The sequence below is a fragment of the Colossoma macropomum genome, unplaced genomic scaffold (genome assembly GCF_904425465.1).
Source record: "Colossoma macropomum unplaced genomic scaffold, Colossoma_macropomum, whole genome shotgun sequence".
NCBI lineage: Eukaryota > Metazoa > Chordata > Actinopteri > Characiformes > Serrasalmidae > Colossoma > Colossoma macropomum.
Window position 1 is genome coordinate 37,117,570 of NW_023494793.1, and position 17,474 is coordinate 37,135,043.

Here is a 17,474-nt window from a genome sequence, read left to right on the forward strand (position 1 = left end):
GTATCCAGAGCTTCAGTATTAAGAATAACCTGCAAGCACATGCTTTTAAATGTCTCTTATGTATGTGACACAGTAGATCTATTTGAAACAATCTTAATAAAAAAAAAACTTTTATAATCTTCATACAAAAAAGACTGATTATTTCAGTTTAAAGAGTAATTATGGCCACTTTATTGTTTCATGTACAAAAGTAAATGACAAAGTAGCAAAATAGATTATATATGTACATATACACACTATATTTGGAGACTTAATACAGAAACAAACAAACAAAATGTTTTCTGAAAAAAACAAAAAAGGTGACATTGCATAACCTCTTTTACTGTTATCTGATCAATATTAGATCAACATTTTAATCAACTTAGATCAGATCAATCTCTTTTTATGTTAGGTTTTAATGTCTGATATATGAACAAGCTAACCATAAAACTAAAAATATTGCAGCTGCTATGAGGCCGTATCTCCCTCTCGTTTTGAGTTTGCACTGAACATCCTCTGTTGAACTGCCTTCTTTGTCCATGATCTCATCTTTGACTGAACAGCTTAAAAAAAACATTGATGCCAGTTTAGAAATGCAAAGTATATTTACAGAGAAATAAAAGAGAGAAAAACAAATGAAACTAAAGTTTAAGCTTACATAATAAAGTCAACTTACTCAGTCCATTTGGTGCAGTTTACACCCAGCGGAGAATAATATCCTAGTGGACAAGCCTCACACACAGTGTCTGCGTCTTTAGTTCCTGTAAATAAAAACTGAAGGATGTTTTTGTAGCACTTCAAGAGCGTTGGGAAGAACAAGAACTGCTAATGATAAAAATGATAAAAGATGATAAATATTAAACTACAATTGGTGTTTAATGATAAATTCTTAATGTACATCAACAGTAATATTGTACCATTGCTGTTGACACTTTTAGAGTTGTTGTTCTGGATATTAATTTTATTATAACCATCCTGGAGCCACCTCAAAATTTTGCAATTCCTACAAATTATTTGAAACCTATGAAGCTGTAGAGGACTAGCATCACTGTACCTGCAATTAAATTTGTATTATATAACTAAAAAACATACATACATACTTTATTTACATTATACGTAAGGGTGTGTGTGTGTGTGTGTGTGTGTGTGTGAGTGTGTGTGTGTGTGTGTGTGTGTGCGTGTGCTTGTGGCCTAGGTTGGACCTACATTCCCAGCCTGAATAACAGTCCAAGTCTGGCCCTGAACAGCAAAAAGGCTGAAACATTAGCACCCACCTGGAACCTTCATTTTTTGTCCCGGGTCACACTGTCTGTGCTTCATGGCAAAAGTGCATTCACTGCCTGAGTAGTCCTTACAGTGATAGCCATCCAGAACCTCACACTGTGTATTACTTGTTGCGGCGCAGGAAAGTGAAACATATAGACCTTCTTCTAAAATATCACATTAGAAAAAGCTTCAGCCAGTTTATAATAATAAAGATGTGAAAACACACATAAACACTCACATTAAAGAATCTTACCCTTGTCACAGATTTTACACTGAAAACACTTGTGCAAGGCATTGGGTTTACTTATGAATGTTCCACTGGAGCACGCTACGCAGGTGGTGTTGGAGTGGCTAGTGCAGTCCCTGAGGACCACCGTCCCTGCAAAACACAGACGCTTTGGAGCTGAGGTAAAATTTACTGATGAGAAGTGAATCAGAGAGAAATGACAGGATACACTAGCAAAAAACATCTTCATAAACTGTCTTGGATGGAGCCCTGCTGGTAACATCCCATATAAATAATGCATGGCCACGACTTAGTAAGGGACGGGGACATGATAATTAAGTCGAGGCATGAAACAAGATCCTAATGCACGGCCATGGTAAGGCATAGGAAGGAGATAATTAATCCTTGACCACAGCTTAATAAGGCATGATCTCACTGCCACATCTTACTAAATCGTGGCCACGACTTAATTATCTAATTCCTATGCCTTACTAAGTTGTGGCCATGCAATAGGATCTCGTTCCTATGAGTTAATATGCCGTGGCCATGCATTACTGTTATTTATACGGGATGTGACCAGCAGGGCTCCGTGGTCTTGAACTTTTGCCACTTGCTGCTTGACGTTACTTCAGCTACTTAAACAATGTAAGCCAAACAGCAGGGGCTCATTTGACGTTATTTCTTTAAATGTGCTCCTTTTGCACAATACTGTATGTGTCTCCAAATTTGCCAGATTCACTTATTAAAATACCTCTTGCCATACCTATAGGACACAGGGGACAGCATTCTCCAGACGCTTCATATTCAGCCGGGCCACACCCATATGAGAGAGTAATATAAATACCTGTGTGGATACAAACAAATGAGTTTTTAAAGTGTGCAGTTGAATTATATTTCATGCCCATAGGCCCAATACTCATGCATTACATTGCATGACTCTCTGCTCAACCTAAAAACAAGCTGAGCTGCGGGTGAGATGCAACATCAAGAGTTTGCTGGTGCGTTAACAGTGCTAGTAGACTCTCGTCTCACGACTGAGGAGCCCACCTGTGTCCCACACAGCTACATAAATGAACCTTTAGGCTATAATTTTAAGAACATGCCCGGGGTTCATCTGCTGGGCTCAATTTGGTTACGATACTTGGGACAAACTCAGCCTTGCAGATCTCATGACAGTGTTTTATACTTCGCGTAAATATTGAAATATAGTCTAAGGAATCTGCACTAAGCATGTGACAGAGAAAAGAACGGTGTTGTCTTCTACAAATTAGTATATGTTGAATATGAATTCTGACCATGTAAGAAGTCAGTTTTAGATATCTGGAATTGAATTTAGTCCTTAACAGTTTAACCTCACCCATTCATGCAGAAGTTATATGCAAATCTATGCAAATCCTTAAAGAGATATTTGCTTACCGAATATGAGTAAACCAAACCTCAGGACCGAGCTGTTCATTCTTAATCCAAATAACACACACAACTGGGGAGATTAACTTAGTTTTACGACCGTTTGTGGCTTCTCCTTGTTTGTTTGTCCATCTCCTGCCGCGGAATTCAATGCCTGTTCAACTCCAAATCTGAAAGTAAAAGTGTAGTCTGTTTACCTCGGCGTGTCCACAGGAGGGTAATACGTACACTGAGAAAATGGGGGCGGAATGACTTCAGTGTAGGAGACATAACATAAAGGCCCCGGCTCTGACTGTCCTCTTTAAGGAAGAGATAGATTATTGACCATTTTTAAAAGACACTGAATTAATTAATAGAATATGATAGGAAGGAAATCTGGTCTATAGGCGAGCATAGTGGGGCGCTTAGACCGGAGACGTTGTAAATTGTTTGGATACATTTAGCCAGCTTCCAGCAGAGGGCGCCAAAACGCAGGATGAGAAGGAGAAGAAAATAAAAAAGAAAAGCACTCCACTGTTTTTGTTTATTAAATAAGAACTTGATCTTTTTGTACAATATTTCATAAAGGGCAAAAATAGCTGGAATTCTTTCATTCATCAGGATATATGTATATATAAATCCTCACCCCTTTTCCTTTTTCATTCTTTTGTGTATGTATTTATTAATTTTATTGAATTGAGAGCCCCCTTGTCTTGTACTTATACTGCTGAATTAGTTTTCCCCTTTATGTTTATGTGATATTGTTGTTGTTCTTTATTGTACAGTATGACTTAAATATAAAAATAAGAAAAAGAAGAAGAAGAAGAAACAGAAGAAGAGGCTGTGTCCAAATAGCTGAATAAAATGTCCTTTCCTGTCCGACTGCCCTGGTTTTACCTGATTTGGACATGCAAGTCAGTACTGTCAGTGTATAATGAGGCCATGGTATAGGAATCAGGCAAAATCAAGCAAATAGGCTGCGTCCAAACCCACAGTAGATGGCCCTGGGTACACGCCCTTCGCATGAACTATGGAACACATTTTTTAATAGGTGGGGTCAAACATAAGGACCCCCTTGACTAACACACACAAATTACATTAAATATGCATAAATAAACAACAAAATTAATAAATGTTTGTACTTTAATAAATATCTATGAAAGATCGTCAACATCATCAACAAAATAATTTCTACACTTGCATAATATATAATTGTATATTTTCAGTGACAAAATGCTAATTTGAATGAAACTTACATTGACATCAAATTTCATTCACAATTTTCCTATAACTCCCATACTGTTTATTCCAACTGTGTAGTTATATCTTTACAACTCTGCTTTTGTTCACCTTTATAAGACTTCTCTCAGAGTTCAGCTTTCGCTCGACTCTGACTAACTGACCGTGACGTGAAGACAAAACAAATGAATAGTTCACAGAATCTAACAAAAAGTTTGAATTTAAAATTATAACCAAAGCACCATCAAGAACGTTTGAAAATTAGTAGTAAAATATATATTAGGCAGAAAAGCCTGTTGTTGATTATAGTGACACTATAGTTTACTGCAGCTGTGTTTGGGCCCGTGCACAGACTGTGCCCCTCCTATATTCATTTCTTTGGACAAACCTACTGCAGAGTATTGATGATTTTTCATTTTTTAATTCTTGATTTCGATGGTTTTTTCCTTTTTAACATGCCCTCTCTAATCATTTATGCCCTCTTTAATTATTTATTGAAATGTATTGTACTGCACTTATTGAAATGTATTGCACTGCGCTATGTTTAATTCTGTTCCTTTTTCTCTAGGTATCAACATGGGCTTTTGTTTCTAGCAGTATCTGAGCTCAGAACTGGCTTTCTCTCTAATCTATTTGTAACTAGCAAAGATACTTTCTCTAGATAGACAAAGCACTTTTTGTAAGTCACTCTGGATAAGAGCGTCTGCTAAATGCTGTAAATGTGAATGTAAATGTAATCAGCTAACTATGCAAACTATGTAATGGCCAAAAGTATGTAAACACCTGACCATCACACGTACACATGATTGTTGGATATCTCATTCCAAAACCATGGGCATTTTTTGAAGTTAGCGACACATTTGCAGCTATACACTCTTCTGGGAACATTTCCACGAGATTTTGGAGTGTGTTTGTGGGAATTTGTGCCCATTCATTTGCATTTGTGAAGTTAGGTACTGATGTTGGATGAGAAGGCCCGGCTCACAATTGACGTTCTAGTTCATCCCAAAGGTGTTTAGTGAGGTTGAGGTCAGGGCTCTGTGCAGGCCACTGGAGTTCCTCCATCCCAAACCTGTCAAACCATGTCTTTATGGACCTTGTGCACAGGTGCACAGTCATGCTGGAACAGGAAAGAGCCTTCCCAAACTTTTGCCCCAACATTGGAATCATATATTTGTCTATAATGTGTTTGTTCCCCTGGCATCCATCGAACCCTGTCCATCAGCCTGCCAAATAGTGGAGTGTGATTAATTTCTCCATGGAACATTTCCACTGTTTCAGAGTCCAGTAACGACTTACTTCAGCAATTCTGTTTATTTATTGTAGACCATGATAATAGATCACTACATCTAGGACCAACATCTAGACACATCTTCTTCTTACCTCTGTAATAACTCTGCTAAGGAAACAGAAACTTCACCTAACTTTACCTAAATATTTGTGAAGGAAACTAGAAACTGACAAAATAATGAGCCTAGTGTACTTTAGGAGGCCTTCATTTAGAATCGATTACCAGAATAATATGACACACTGCTTCATTAAACATATACACACATCTTCATGGATGTAAGGGTGTTAAGCGGTCAGTGTTTTATGTAAAAAATTGTAATAATGTCAATAAAACGACTAAAGTCTTTATAGCAAGAGCTGACAAAGACCTATTTTTTTTTAAAAATATGTAGTGCTCACATAATACTGATATCAACAGTGCTGAACAAAAGTTCAAGCTCTTCTTTTTGTGTTTCTGACTGTAATCTGAAAATTCAAATCTACTTAACTGAAACATACAATCGGTACAGAAGACAGATCTGTCAAGAAATCAGATGATGCTATATATAAAACTTACAGGCAGCATAGAATAATGGAAGCATACAATTGTCCAAAATGTGTTGGTAAACTGAAGCATTAAGATTTCCCCTACACTACAACTAGGCCAACTCCTAAAAACGACCCCATAGCATTATTCCTCCTCCACCAAACTTAACAGCTGTCACAATACAGTCAGGTAGGTAATGTTCTCCTGGCATTTGTCAAACCCAGACTCATCCATCAGTCTGCCAGATAGAGAAGCGTGATTCGTCACTCCACAAAATACGTTGATGCTGCTCCAGAGTCCAGTGGCAGCGTGCTTTACACCACTCCAGCCGATGCTTGGCATGGTGCTTGGTGATTTAAGGCTTGCATGCAGTTACTCAGCCATGGAAACCCATGCCAAGAAGCTCCTGGTGGCCAGTTTTTGTACTGATGTTAATGCCAGAGGAGGTTTGGCTTGTTGCAATGGTGGCATCCTATTACAGCACCACGCTTGAATTCAGTGAGCTCTTTAGAGCAACCCACTCTTTCACAAATATTTCACTGCATGACTAGGCGCTTGATTTTACATGCCTGTGGCAATGAGACTGAATGAAATGTCTCTTTATCCCTTAAACAGGCTATTTTTGTTACTTATTGTTAGGCTGATATATATAAATATGCTCTGTTCTGATTGGCTGTTCTGTGTTGTGCCTCATTCAAAAAGCAGTCCAGGTTGACACACTCCTTATAACTTCTGCATGAATGGGTGAGGTTAAACTGTTACAGACTAAATTCAATGTCAGATATCTAAAACTGACTTCTTACTGGTCAGAATTCATATTCAACATATTCTAATTTGTAGAAGACAACACCGTTCTTTTCTCTGTCACATGCTTAGTGCAGATTCCTTAGACTATATTTCAATACAACAGTAACTCATGGTTTATAGCAGGTTACTACCATGAAGTTTGCTGAATAAATTTATAACAACGGCCACTCATTGTGTGGGTGCCCTGATACCCCACATACAGAAGTCTGTCTTTGCACTCAATAACTTTAACGTTTGCAAAATGCACATGTCTGGTGGATGAGGTAAATTGTGTAATTTATATATGATAATTTCATTTTGAACACATTCTAATTCTGAGCCATTACTCCATGTTTATTTTTCAGATTTTTTTCCCCAATCACCACCACTGCCCCCTTTTGCGAATGTCAGCTGTTGTGTCATCACAAAACAATTAATCACACAAAACAGCTGACACTGTGTCTACTTCTGAGTCTAGGATGTAGACATGGCCATCATGTCATGTATTATGACCTATAATTAAGCACATAATAACTTGTTCCACAATTGGGATTTTTTTGTGTGTAAATCCTTTGGTGTAGGAACTGAATTATGATCAACTGAATCACAATATGGTGTAAAAGTAAACTGTCAGCTCAACTCAAAATTATATGGTAAAATCATCTCACAGCCTTTCTTGAATTAACTCAAGTTGAGGACACTAGAGTTCACACAACTCAAACTTAAGTAAACAATGTAGAAATGGCTTTTTTTGCCCCCAATAGCTGGGACTCACAGTCACACAGTCCCACCAGGCATTTTGTCCTTCTGGGCTCTGAGTAGCGGATGGCTGTGGTGTTGCTCGGGTTCAAACTCATGGTCAGGGGGACATATTAGTAAATAACAATAAAGACACAGAAACAAAAATAGAAACAAGCCAATTATTGAAATATGGCATCTCAACATGAGATGAAAACAAGAATGTACAGCAACACCAGACAAACAAATAAAGAGGTACAGCCTGTACAACGATTATTCAAGAGTAAAACAGACAGACAAGTATTACAAAAACATCTTTGATTAGAAATGAGTTAATTTCTTTATACAAATTTCATAACGACTCCTTGAAATATTCATAAGATCCAGAGATAAACTATTTCAAAGTTAAAATCCTTAACCATATTCAAAAATATTTGTTCCTCAGATGCATAACTATTATTGAGTCATAAAATGCTAATCTGAATTAAAGTTATGCTTAGGTAATAAGTTTCACCCTTAAAACCCCTCGACCAGGCACTTCTACACTGTCTGCTTATATATTGTAGACCTTGGTGAGAGATTACCGGCAAGATCCAGTAATCCCTTTCGATTACCTCCCTAAGAACTCTGCCAGAGCTCAGACTGACTAAAATGCCAAAGAAACAGAGTTTTCACCTAGTTCTAACTAAATGATTGTGAAGGCTGGCAACTGACAAAATTATGTCAGTAATTAGGTGACACAATAATAGCACTTACAGTTGACTGGGGCACATCTAGCAAGACAGAAATTGGGGTGTCCTGATACTTTTGTATATATATATATATATATATATATATATATATATATATATATATATATATATACACACATATATTTATCTATATATGTACATATATTTATACACAATACACAACCAACACATACACAGTTAAAAAAATTAAAAAAACACAAACCTTTCAAAATCAATAAAAAAATACAGTTGGGTGAAAAACTTGTTGAAAATTTTGTTGGTAACACTTTCTTTGAATGTCATCTCTGTAAGCATCTATAAACACATTCATAACATGTTATAATGCATTCAAAAGGCATTATAAACATGGCTATAAATATTTATTAAAAAGCATTACACGTTATAGCCATGCTTATTATGCATTATAAATTGTTAACATAATACATTATAAGTACTGATCATAACAAATTATAAGAGCTCATAAGTCGTATTTGTCCGCTCTAAGTAAAGTGAAGCATACTGTACTAAAGCCTCCTCCAGTGTTAAGAGTGAGGCTTCAAGTTGAAGTATTTACTGAAGGATTTACTGAAACACTAAAACATACATAATAAAGCACATTACAGGCTTCAAATGTCAGATTTTAAACTAGTGCTGCCATCAGTGTTTTACTCAATGTGGGAAAGTCAATCTACACCACTGTTAGCTTGGAATTTGTCTTTATTTTGCAGTGTCCAAGCTGGGACTGACTTCTTTGGCACTGAGAGTATAACATGTTAACACTACTTATAATGCATTATATTAACAATTCATAATGTATAATAAGCATGGCTATAAAGTGTAATTCATTTTTATAAATGTTTATAATCATGTTTATAATGCCATATGAATGCATTATAACATGTTATAAATGTGTTTATAGATGCTTACAAAGGTGACATTCATAGAAAGTGTTACCATTTTGTTTTATGTGTAGCATGAATTTTTTTTAAAGCCTTATTGTAATATGTAAAAATAGACTCAAAAAATTGGAATGCATAAAAATTATCTTAAAAAAAGTTTTTCGGCTAGAAGTAGTTGCTTTATACAAAAAGTATTGTTTTTAATAGTCCATGGTGATGTGCTATTTTGCTGCAGCTAGTGCACAGATATACAGAGCGGCAGCAGTGCCCTGAGACCCTCCCCCATTAGTACATTTTATCGTTTATCACATTTCAGCAGTATTAATGCTTTTTCATGCCTAGCCGATGCTGGTGAGAGACTCCATATGTGATGACAAATTCTGGTGATTTTTTCAGTCCAGCCTCTTTGCCTGACGCTGGGTTTGTATCGGTGCCCACAAGTCATGCGTGAATAAATGACCTTTTCAGTAGTCCACTGTAGGGCTAGGTGAAATCTTCTTCCCTGTTTTCGTCTCTAAAGGAAAGCAATAAAACAAACATTTACTTTCCATAATAACAACTGTCATTTTGCATTAATGAAGCAGACAGAGACTCTCTTACTGTGAACTGAATGAATATCATGTTGATTCTTCTATAGGACTCTGTGGGGAAAAACACAATCAACAAGAAACATCAATAAACAAGCATTTCTACTGTGCAACTTCAGAGACTTAATCCTATTATAATAACAACAGTTCCATCTTCAACTGACATTCCACTATGTAAACTGGCCTGGATGTTAAGGCTATCCATTTAGCAACTGCTATTGTTAATTTGCTGGAGGTTGACGTGTCCATTGTTTTCCACTGAACACTGTCGAGTGTTGCCTGCTGCATATTATCAGGGATAACAGTGTTGGTGTTAGTTGTTGCTTGGCTTGCATGTGATATCGTAGGCTTGATGTACTCCATTGATAACTAAACTCAGCCTGACAGTAGCTACACACAGCCTTCGTTTTGTCTAGTGAGCTTTCTGGCAAAGCTTTGAAACAGAACTTCCCAATCATGAGGTTTTCTTGATCATTCAGCTGATTCAGAGAGTACAGAGTGACTTTCAGTACAGTCTGATTCACTTAAAGTCTAGAGTGACACGCATTCGATTTGCACCTTCAACCACAGGTTAGGGCCAAAAAGAACCTGTGTTAATGGCACTATTTTGCTTTTAACTGCATTAAAGTGAAATTGTGTTAATGCGTTATTGACATGTTAACTGTGGCAGCCCTAAATATTACTTTACTAATAACATTAAGAGTGGGAGCTTGTATAGAACCTGTGGTATATTTTTGCATTTTATTTGTGCCCTGCATGTTTCCTGCAGATGCACCCATCATTAGTTACCTGCAATACTTTTTTCTCATGCTGATTCCTTGCTGCCAGTAAATAAATTACTTTAAAAAAGAGTTCCTTTTTTTCACATTACAGTTCACGAGTACTATCAATGAGTTTGCATATTTTCTGTTTGCGCATCAGTTTTGTAAAGATGGGAAATCAATGCATTTAACACAAAACTTTTCCTTATCATTGCAGTCCAAAAAATAACAATAATGATAATAGTAATAATAAAAACAAACAAATATCTCCATTTTTTCCAATTTTAATTTTTCTCTTTTTTGCTTACATGATGAATGAACAAACAGAAATGCTACAAAATTGCTTGGAATAAATCTATGTTACATTAACTTACATGAGAAACAAAGAAAGTTCTTGCCCTCTCCTGTAAAGTTGCCATTTTGGAGATTTTGGAGACTTGTTATTTTTTGGACAGTGATGATATACAGAAGCTAATTTTGACTGCACCCAGTGCACCCAGTATAGACAGCTAAGTGTATTTAATTTTTATAGAAGAAGTCAACACTTACTTTTAATGGTGTGCCGTTAACAACTGTGTTATTAACTATGTTGTTAACTGCAGAACATTTGTTATTAACTGCAGGACAAACAAAAGATCAGTAGTGTAAAACATTAAAACATCATGTAAAACATGCACTGCACTACAGGTAAAAAACAGGTAAAAAAAGTATTCCTGGCTACATCCACAACATGATCAATGTGCACAAATGACACCTAATTCCACGTAACATGCACATCTGCTGTATCATGAACAAAACTAGTTTAATGACATACAGAGAAACGGTAATGTCCACCAAATCAAGCATTTATAGTCCTAGTCTTCTATATGAGACTCCTTTAAACCTGATTTTTTTTACTACTACCAAGAAATCATACTGTGATACTACAATGAATTCATCACTGTACTTTTTTAACACATCAGAAACTCACAACCATTTCAACTGACAGCAACACACAATTTCAATTTAATATCATTTGAACACAACATTGTGTTCACCATACTCACCATAATATAAAACTGCTGGGCATAAAACTAGGAAAGCTGCAGCTGCTATGAGGCCGTGTCTCTGCCTGGTTTTCACTTTGCACTGAACATCTTTTACAGAACTGCCTTCTTTGTCTTTGATCTGATCTTTGACAGAACAGCTGAAAGAAAAGATTAAAGGCTGTTTACAAAATGTAAATTACATTATCACTGTGTAACTTGTATGACAAAATGTTAACTTACTCAGTCCATTTAGTGCAGTTTATACCCAGTGGAGAATAAAACCCATGGGGGCACACCTCACACACAGTGTCTGAGTCTTTAGTTCCTGTAAATAATTAAGCATTAAAACTCCACAAAAGATCCATAAAGACAGTTTAAATACATGACTAAGATATGAAATGCCTCAGATTAGCATATAAACTGTGGTGTAGACTTTGATTAGGTGAGTTACCATGGAAAGGGCCAGTCCCAAAAAGCTGCTTTGGATGTGTCTCCAAGTTTTTCTTGTTTTTTCTCGCAATGGTTTCAAATGTGCGTACATATTTCAGTTGTTGAGATGTAAACAGTCATTCAGAGTGGTTTGATTTGAAATTGTTCATTGTAGAGAAACTTTACTTAGCAAATATAGCCATGTTATTTACTATCCAAAACCACCAGTGAACCTACACATCTTCTGAGTTTTATATATAATGCTGATGGTGGTAAAATAGTGGTTGTAAGTTTTCTTTAGACAATAGTTTTCCTTACAGTGCCCTGCATGTATTTCAGAAATACACTGTAGGCCTACAGCTTTTTGCCAAACTATAATAAAACAAAGTCTCAGGCATCAGGCAGTGTTTTCTTAATAATACCTTTCAGTGATGCAGATTTTAGAGGTGTTAAACTCTTCAGACTGTTAACAATTCTGATTTGCTAAGTTTCGGAGCATTTCATCTGAATGACTTTGTTTACATCTTAATTGTTTAATTATGCAGGTGTTTTGAAAAATCAGTGGAACTCCCCTTCAACCTTGAAGTATATTATTATTTGAGAACAGAACGTGAACAGAGAAAAGTCTGAAACATCAATACTGACCTGGAACTTTAATTTCCTCTCCTGGTTCACACTGTCTGTGCTTCAAGGCAAATGCGCATTCTTTGTTTTCATCTCTGTCTTTGCAGTAATATCCATCCAGGACTCCACACACTGTATTACTTATTGTGGTACAAGCATGTAGATTGTGAAGGCCTTGTTCTAAAATTAAATCACATTAGACAACACTAAGCTTATAAAAGCATAACAACGGCACATTTAGGATGTTAGAAAACACACAAATGCAAGACGCTCACCTTTATCACAGGTTTTACACTGAAAGCACCTGTTAAAACCATTGGGTTGATTCATGAATGTTCCACTGTAGCAAGGTTTGCATGTGGTACTGGAATCACCAATGCAGTCTCTATAGACCACCTGGCCTGCAAAACACAGACATTTTGGAGATGAAGTAATATTTACTGATAATGAGAGGAATCAGAGGGAAATGAAAGGGTTCAACAGAAAATAGAGTCTATTAACCCTGGATAAATTGTTTATAAAACTTTCATGACAAGCTAGTTGCACAACGTAGACCAAAGCAGTAGAAAATTTGATATCTTTATTTAATGTCTTTAATGAGCTTCCTCGGTAACAGGATCTTAAATGTAGCATCCACACATCAACAAACTATGGGGCAGGAATATAATGTTCTGAGAAGTTAAATCACCGAAAATTGGTCATCTTTTCAAGCTATACTTCCACAGATTTGTTGAGTGCTTGACAACTGGATAACTTCATGTTTCTACAGGCATTCACTAAAAACTGAAAATGTTTTGTATCACCTTTGAGATTACAACAGATTATTTTATGTGCATATAGTTTTCTTCTTAATTCTTTAAGGGCACACATGGTCCCTTCTTTAACTTAAAACTCAGTTTCATAGTGGCTACAGAATAATTCATAGTATCTGCTGGATAACAGATCTTAAAATTGACAGCCAAATAATAAGCCTACACTCCTGAAATAAAGGTCCATAAATGGTTCTTGTCTTAGACATGTGGGCCTAGAAAAAATCTTTAGTTGGTCTATAACCTTTATATTATGTGGGAATTCTTTATATTCACACTTTTTTTATGTAAGAAATCACTCATTGAAAGGTTCTTCAGGGAACCAAAGGTGGTTCCTTAATGGTATTGCTCAAAACATCATGCCTTTATTAAGAGGGTAGATTGAAGGGATTAAATATGAAAAAGACCTTAGACCTGCTGAGGCTATGAAGGGGAAGAAGAGCTATAGGTCCTGTATGTTAAGTGAGACAGAACAGGAAAAAGGGAGGAGAGAAAGAACACATCAAGATCAGTTTGCCTGTGAAAAATCAGTTTTTTACATTAAAAAAGGTAGTAAACAGTATTTAACAGAAAGTTAGGAAAAGGTTCAAAACATATATCATGTTTGGCAAATGTAGACTGGGATTTGTGGTGGCTTGCATCTGAAACAAAAATGACTTTGACTCTGACTTTGGTGAGTTGATAAGAGAAGTAACATCTAAACTATAAAAAAAACCTAATTCAGTGTGTATTATACATTCTTGTGATGTGAAAAAGTCATTCCTGAACACATCTAACAGCCCAAAATGATTTAGAGAATATTAGTTGAAAGGCAACATCAGATGTTAACAGATAATTGAAAGGCTTTTTAACTACTTTTTAATTTATTTTTTCATTAGAATTTAACAGAAAGAATTGGCTGACTGAATGATGTATGAGGTTAATTTCTACTATTATTACCACTTTATCATTATACTGTATTAGCAGGATGAACTAGCTTTATCTTTCTGCTTTCAATGATGTGATGTATTTAGTAAGTACCTAAAGAACACATGGGGCAGCACTCTCCAGCTGCTGACTCATATTCACTTGGGCCACATCCATACGTGAGGATAATATGAACACCTGTGGAGACACAAACAGATGAGTTTTAAAATAGGCAGTTGCAGCCAAGCTTGGGTAAAAGCAGCATTAATCATTCTATTCATTTCAATACCTTATACAAGCTAGATACAAACATATGGAGGTTTTTGCCTGTTAATATAAAATGATACACAAACGAATATGTAGCTCAAAAAGTAGTGATTGTGTTTTGATCATTACTTTGTACACTATGATCAAATGTATTGACTGATTATTTTGAAAGTACGAAAATAAGTAAAGTGATTACTAAGTGATTAAGTATTGACAATTACTTTGTACACTCATTAATAAATATATGGACTGATTAATAAATCTACCAACTGACCAGTCTAGGGTCCAGTTAGCAACCTCAGGTGCCCAGGTGAGGCGCATAGGGGAATGTTATCTATTTTTATTGACAACCATGTACGAATATCGGACCAAAACAAGTGAATATATGAGCATTTTCAAAATAAATGATCAATAGTTTCATCCTCTATAGAACAACAGACGTTACTGTACACATCGTGTAAAGAAGTGAAGAGCCAGATCACGCAGACTTCTAAACCATATATACAATCTGTACTTACCTAATATGTACACAATAATTCTTTGGAGCGTTATTTTCATTCTTTTTTCGAATAACATGATGAATGTCAAACATACAACGTCGCTGATAAACCTAAATAATAAATAAAACAACGAACGTCGCTGATAAAAAGCGTATAAATGTTACGAGGTTTCCTTTTTCACAAAATACTTTAAACTCTGTGTCTGTGGAAAGAGAACAAATGTGAAAGTAAAATGAATCGTTTCCGTTCCTGTCTGATCTGTAGCTCATGACCTCTCTATAGCTCACTATATAACTGCAGTTAAGTCGTGCATCTACTCGAGTCGATTATTCCGCCGCCTGAATCACAGTCGACACCGCTGCTGAAATACTGTACTGAAATACTGAGTTATTAGTGGATATTATACAGACTAAACCGCGGAATTCGGTTCCTATGGCACTTAATGAACTCCATAGCTTCAGCCATACAAATCTGAAAGTGAAAGCGTGGTTAACTGGGTGTGTCCTCAACTGACCACGTCACTTGTAGCTACAGGTGACATTTCAATACACAGATAGAGAAAAAGACAATCATGTTTTATTTCGCTGTGACTGGTCCATACCGTACAGTCTATGGTCCAGTTCATACTCGACAAAAATCGATGCTTAGACGCATAACATTTGCAGCCAGCTGCCAGAAGTGGGCGCTAATGCAGCACTCGGGAGGGTCTAAAACCAAAAACCCGGAAGAAGAATTCTTCAGGAAAAAAGTCTCTTGGCAAGTGAAATTATCATAAATCTCAACATATCTAACATATTTCTCATTTTGACTGACTGATAGATTGGTGTATATGCTCTTGGCACAGACAGCAGAAAGGTCTGTGCGAGATGTAAGTGCCCTCCTTCCTGGCACACACATTAAATGACATTAAATATGCCTTAATTAAAAAAATGAATAAATAAATGTTTGTGCTTTGACAAAATAATTAGGAATTAACAGAATAATTGTATGTTCTTTGATCATAAAAGGCTAATTTGAATAAAATTTATGTTAAGGTGTCAATTTCCATTCTCAGTTATCCTATACCACGGGTCAGCGACATGCGGCTTTACTGCTCTGTTGCGGCTCCACAGCAGAATTAGAGTTTTAGGAAAAACTAAAATAATCCTCCTTTGCAGTAAAATAAAGCTCTGCTGATCATTCCAACACAATAAATGGTCTTAAACGCTGGAGTTAATGTAGCCTATAACTGCTAATTCACCCTTTAACCCTAAAGGTTGCTGACCTCTGTCCTATACCTATAACTCTCATTGTTTATTCCTAGACTAGTTATATTCTTACAGCACCTTTTGTTCACCTTTATAAAGCCTCTGTCAGAGCTCAGATTTACTGAAATGCCAAGATGTCCACTAAGGTTTCACCCAGCTTCAACTAACTAGCTGTGAAGACTGGTTAAATAATCTGCACACTTTAAGAGGACTTTAATTTTGGAGTGATGTTTGAGGATTACAGGAACATGAAAAAGAAAATACAAAAAAGCAATGGATAAAAAACAGAGAAAAGTAATCACAACAGGTCAACACGATACACAAACACACATACCCTCACATACAAAGGCTTCACTAAACGCTTAAAGAAGACCTTATCAATGTCACAGCGTCCTTCCCAAGGAAAATGTTGCACGCCTCACAGAGACACAAAAGCCAAAGTACTATTATTCCTAGGAATATATTCCTAAACAAAGTATTTTACATTGAAAAGATTTTAATTTGTTTATAGAAGATTCCTTCAAACATACAACCCCGTTTCCAAAAAAGTGGAACCGCAGATGATGAGATCCCTGTTTTACATTAAGAAACGTTACTCTTGAATTGTTGCACAATTTGCCCACCAAGTCTTTCACATCTTTACTTCTGAAAGACTTAGCCTGTCTGGGATGCTCTTTTAATACCCAATATTGTTACTGACCTGTTGCCAATTAACCTAATTAGTTAAGAGGTGTCAAACCAGGTGTTTGTTTTAGCATTATATAGTCTTTTGTTGTGCCGTCCCAACTTTTTTGAAACGTGTTGCTGGCGTCAAATTCAAAACGGCCATATATTTTTTGAAAAAAAAAAAAACGGTGTTTTCTCAGTTTCAAGAAACAGGGTTGTAAATTAATAGATGGTTCTAACCTGGTATCAAATCTAATGAATTTTTAAGTTACGAAATCATTACCAGTTTAAAGGAGCTGTTCAGGTTTACTGACTTTGTCATATTTTCAAGCCACCTAACCTTTGTTGTTAAGTTTATTAATTATCTTTACACTTTAAAGCTATCTCTTATATATTCAGACATCTAAATCGGAAAAGTTAAGGCTTTTATTTCACCTCTGTACTCATTTACCTGAATTACTCAGCAATGAAGCTGCGTTCGCTGTTTCTGTTCCCTAAACATCAATTCATATCACATATTGAATCTACACTCATAATCACAATTCTTCCCCTAGTGCAAAGATGCTAAAAACACAAGATAACAA

At 36.1% G+C, this 17,474-nt stretch overlaps 2 protein-coding genes across 2 annotated transcripts; both read right to left on the reverse strand.

The window, feature by feature from the left end:
• Positions 1-189: 189 nt before the first annotated feature.
• Positions 190-3,270, reverse strand: LOC118812965 (tumor necrosis factor receptor superfamily member 14-like). The gene is made up of 6 exons (XM_036578074.1): positions 2,888-3,270; positions 2,235-2,315; positions 1,499-1,624; positions 1,254-1,409; positions 656-740; positions 190-542 (listed from the first exon to the last, which is right to left on the reverse strand). The coding sequence occupies exons 1-6, from the start codon at positions 2,925-2,927 to the stop codon at positions 395-397; spliced, it is 636 nt and encodes a 211-aa protein (XP_036433967.1). The 5' UTR covers positions 2,928-3,270; the 3' UTR covers positions 190-394.
• Positions 3,271-9,091: 5,821 nt separating this feature from the next.
• LOC118813864 (tumor necrosis factor receptor superfamily member 14-like) lies at positions 9,092-17,277 on the reverse strand. Its single transcript, XM_036579442.1, has 9 exons — positions 14,996-17,277; positions 14,325-14,408; positions 12,771-12,896; positions 12,517-12,675; positions 11,683-11,767; positions 11,461-11,600; positions 10,964-11,031; positions 9,667-9,707; positions 9,092-9,580 (listed from the first exon to the last, which is right to left on the reverse strand). The coding sequence occupies exons 1-8, from the start codon at positions 15,051-15,053 to the stop codon at positions 9,684-9,686; spliced, it is 744 nt and encodes a 247-aa protein (XP_036435335.1). The 5' UTR covers positions 15,054-17,277; the 3' UTR covers positions 9,092-9,580; positions 9,667-9,683.
• Positions 17,278-17,474: the final 197 nt, after the last annotated feature.

Coding starts and splice junctions, on each gene's coding strand:
- LOC118812965 (XM_036578074.1), bottom strand. CDS start 2,927: ATGAACAGCTCGGTCCTGAGGTTTGGTTTACTCATATTCG. Junction 2,316..2,887: donor GTTTGGTTTACTCATATTCG/GTAAGCAAATAT, acceptor GTATCCACACAG/GTATTTATATTACTCTCTCA. Junction 741..1,253: donor ACAAAAAATGAAGGTTCCAG/GTGGGTGCTAAT, acceptor TTTTATTTACAG/GAACTAAAGACGCAGACACT.
- LOC118813864 (XM_036579442.1), bottom strand. CDS start 15,053: ATGTTATTCGAAAAAAGAATGAAAATAACGCTCCAAAGAATTATTGTG. Junction 12,897..14,324: donor CTGCCCCATGTGTTCTTTAG/GTACTTACTAAA, acceptor TGTGTTTTGCAG/GCCAGGTGGTCTATAGAGAC. Junction 9,708..10,963: donor TTAACGGCACACCATTAAAA/GTAAGTGTTGAC, acceptor TTTTCCCCACAG/AGTCCTATAGAAGAATCAAC.